Raw genomic sequence first — 3,013 nt, forward strand, 5'->3', positions numbered from 1 at the left:
ACACAATCACGAAGCAATCACACACAATCAGGTCATAATCTGACACAATGTTGCAAAATATATCACAATATTTATTCAACCATCTGAAACAATCAGAAACAGTCACACACAATCATACATAATCTGAAACAATCACACACAATTCACACAATCACACACAATCTAAAACAATCACACACAATCATGACAAAGTTTTTAAAATTATGTCCCAATATTTACCCAACAATCTGAAACAATCAGAGACAATCATCGACACAATCATAAACAATCGCACACAATCACACACAATCTGAAACAATAATTGTCTAGACACAATCATGTGTACACTTTTTTGACCAGTTCCACACCCCTCGGCGCGCGCAATGCACAGATTTGCCCGCGTCTGCACCGAGGAGGCGCGGTTTTGCACGGGTTATTTCTGACAGGAGGCACGCGTGCATGCGGTACAGTCTAACAAAGAAATTGCACGGTGCGAGTCAGCCCGTTATAGCGACATGAGCCCACGAGATATAAGCCCGGATGGAGCCCCGATTGCACCCGACAACCCGACATGGGCCCCGATTGCACACGACATGAGACCCGGCCGGTACGGGTTCGGGCCCATGTCGCTATAACCAGTCAGCCACCTGGTACAAATAATGCAGTAAATGGAATCCTGGAGCTGCCTAACAGCACCCACCTCATAGACACGCCAGATTGTAGATTTTACTTATCTACCCGTTGTCTCATCTGCTCTCTCCACCTCTCAGGTCCCTGACGTGGCGGCGCCTGCCACACAAACTGCAACTCCATACGTGGGACCGCCGAGAATTGACACATTTACAGCGCCAGTCCTTTCTATAGCTGAGAACGATCTTGATAATGGCCGACTTAAGGTGAATGACATCCTCCAAAACTGCAAGCGATGGCAAAGCGCACGCTGCATAAAGAACTTAAAGGGCGATGGCTCGGAGACACTGCTGCGTGTCTTGGCGCCACAACTCGAGGAGCTGGAAATCGTGGGTGACGTTAAGCCAATAGTCATGGAAGAGGTGGAAAAGATGTCATCACTCAAGCGACTAAAAGTTAAATGTGATCCTCTATTCAGAGGAGACTACCCGGACCTGCCGGTGGAGCTAGAGGAACTTTCAATAGATTTATCAAGCGAGAAGCAGCTGCGCTGTGTGCAGCGTATGACGAGGTTGCGTTGCCTGGCGGTTTATAATTACCATGGTCCAAATTTGGTTATGGTCCCCTCTCAGCATGGAGGGCTGTTGTGGTTGCTTGTTGCCTTCCAGATTGATTTCAAAGAGACCATGCTGTCCTTGATCCGTGCTCATGCTTCGTCACTGCTCGAGCTCAAACTAGGCTGTGCCACCACTGATCAGGACCCCCGAAACCGGAGATTCTACTTCCCCGACCTAGGCCAGGACCTGGCGGCGTGCGGCATGCGGTCCCTTCGACGGCTCCGCCTTGCACGCAATACGGCTTCCTGCATCGATGTAGCTGCATGCCTGATTCAGCGACGGACAATTCTGGAATTCTTACCGTCCGTCCTCGTGGAGTGCAACAGGTGTGTCTAATCTGTGTTCTGGGACAAATCGCACGGTATGACCACAGGCGTTATCACATGCCAGGGCGCGAGGCTCTCCATGTGCCTCCTTTCTTCGTTACTTGGTGTTTTATACATCCGGCAGTAAAATGCCTTCGCTGAATTCAAACGTGGTCATAATGAATATTGTGAAAAGATTCTTTCAATGCAGGATTTTTAGAAATAATAAGTTTTGTTTATTTTTTAAAACTAAAATTACGAAAGTAAAATAAAAAGTACACTTTGCATGCACCTTATAGCATTATTGATTCATTCCTCATCCTGTTTTGGCATATTTTTGTCAAGAAACGGATCATGAAACCAGACAAAAGAACTTTTAGACCAGTGTCTTGTTATAGTTTTCCCAAATATCTAGAAATAAATGTTCAGTATGGTCTCATCTTCTAATTATTACTTAGGAACAGGCTTAACTTGTCAGGGTTTTTTGCAATAGAGGCTGTTTTATGTATTTTTTCTTTTAAGTCGGTTTATTGAAGCATTTCTAATGTTAAAGGGGTACTAGTACCATCGTCAAAAGTGACCCAGCGCCGCAATTAACCTCGTATGGGACATTTACAAAAGTGCAACTACTGTTGTGTATTCGGAAACTTCCTTACAGCGATTTTCATCAATAAAATCATAAAAACGTTCTTTAGTGAGGCTTTCTAATCGCTCTACGCGAGGGTTACACTGGCCGCGACGAACTCTTTCTGCTGGCTTTTTATATTTATCTACAGCAAGCGGCAGTTTTCACGGCTGACGTATGTTTCAGTACCAGATTGTCTTTAAAATTTTTCTCAAGTACGTAGTGTTATTACATTTGGTTTGAGCGCGGCCTTCACCAGCAGCGCTGCTGTCCGGCCCGACCCGGCCCCGTGCTTCCGCTGCGCCGCTGTGGTCGGCCGGACGTTTGTGTGCGAGTTGCTCCACGCTTCCGGACCGACCCACCCGGACTAGAATAGCAGTCGCGCCCCGTCCCGCCCAGCCCAGGCCCCTGCCAGATACGGACAAAATTTTGCACGACAAGTTGATATACACTGTAAAAAGTTCCAGTTTTACTTTTTTTTCTTGTTTCCTCAACCTGTGAAAGTTGCGGGAAGTCGACATAAAGGAGCAAGAGGAATTGCGGCGCCGCAACACGGGTACGTACACACCTACCGTGTTGGTGCAGGCGCCCCGACGCAGGACACTGAAGAGAATGCCGGTAGTTGAGGACTTAAAACCACCCCATTGGAATAAATAGGGTGGTAGGGAAAGGGGTAGGTGCGGCGGCGCGGCATAGGAGGGAAAAGGTGGGGAAAGGGGAGAGGGCGGAGGGGAACAACGGGAAGCAGGAAAGCCTGGCGCGACAACAAGTGAGAAATGTAGACCGAGTGGCTGCACAATAATCATAATCATCATCATAATAACAACAATGCCCGGCCCGGGCCCCTGGGGCCTCTG

General features: G+C 47.6%; 2 protein-coding genes across 4 annotated transcripts in view; one reads left to right on the plus strand and one right to left on the minus strand.

Moving 5' to 3' along the window:
• The window catches only part of LOC113203695 (uncharacterized), a 115,419-nt gene extending 113,597 nt beyond the window's left edge, over positions 1-1,822 (plus strand). For all 3 annotated transcript variants that reach the window (XM_052273627.1, XM_052273626.1, XM_026418489.2), the window contains one exon: positions 750-1,822. In XM_052273627.1, coding sequence (XP_052129587.1) covers positions 750-1,562 — 813 coding nt within the window. In that variant the 3' untranslated portion in view covers positions 1,563-1,822. The remainder of the gene's footprint in view (positions 1-749) is intronic.
• The window catches only part of LOC113203683 (uncharacterized), a 135,318-nt gene that overhangs the window by 104,755 nt on the left and 27,550 nt on the right, over positions 1-3,013 (minus strand). The gene's annotated exons all lie outside the window — the stretch shown is intronic.

Source organism: Frankliniella occidentalis, unplaced genomic scaffold, assembly GCF_000697945.3.
Source record: "Frankliniella occidentalis isolate FOCC.00 unplaced genomic scaffold, Focc_3.1 Scaffold289, whole genome shotgun sequence".
In the NCBI taxonomy this organism is placed as follows: domain Eukaryota; kingdom Metazoa; phylum Arthropoda; class Insecta; order Thysanoptera; family Thripidae; genus Frankliniella; species Frankliniella occidentalis.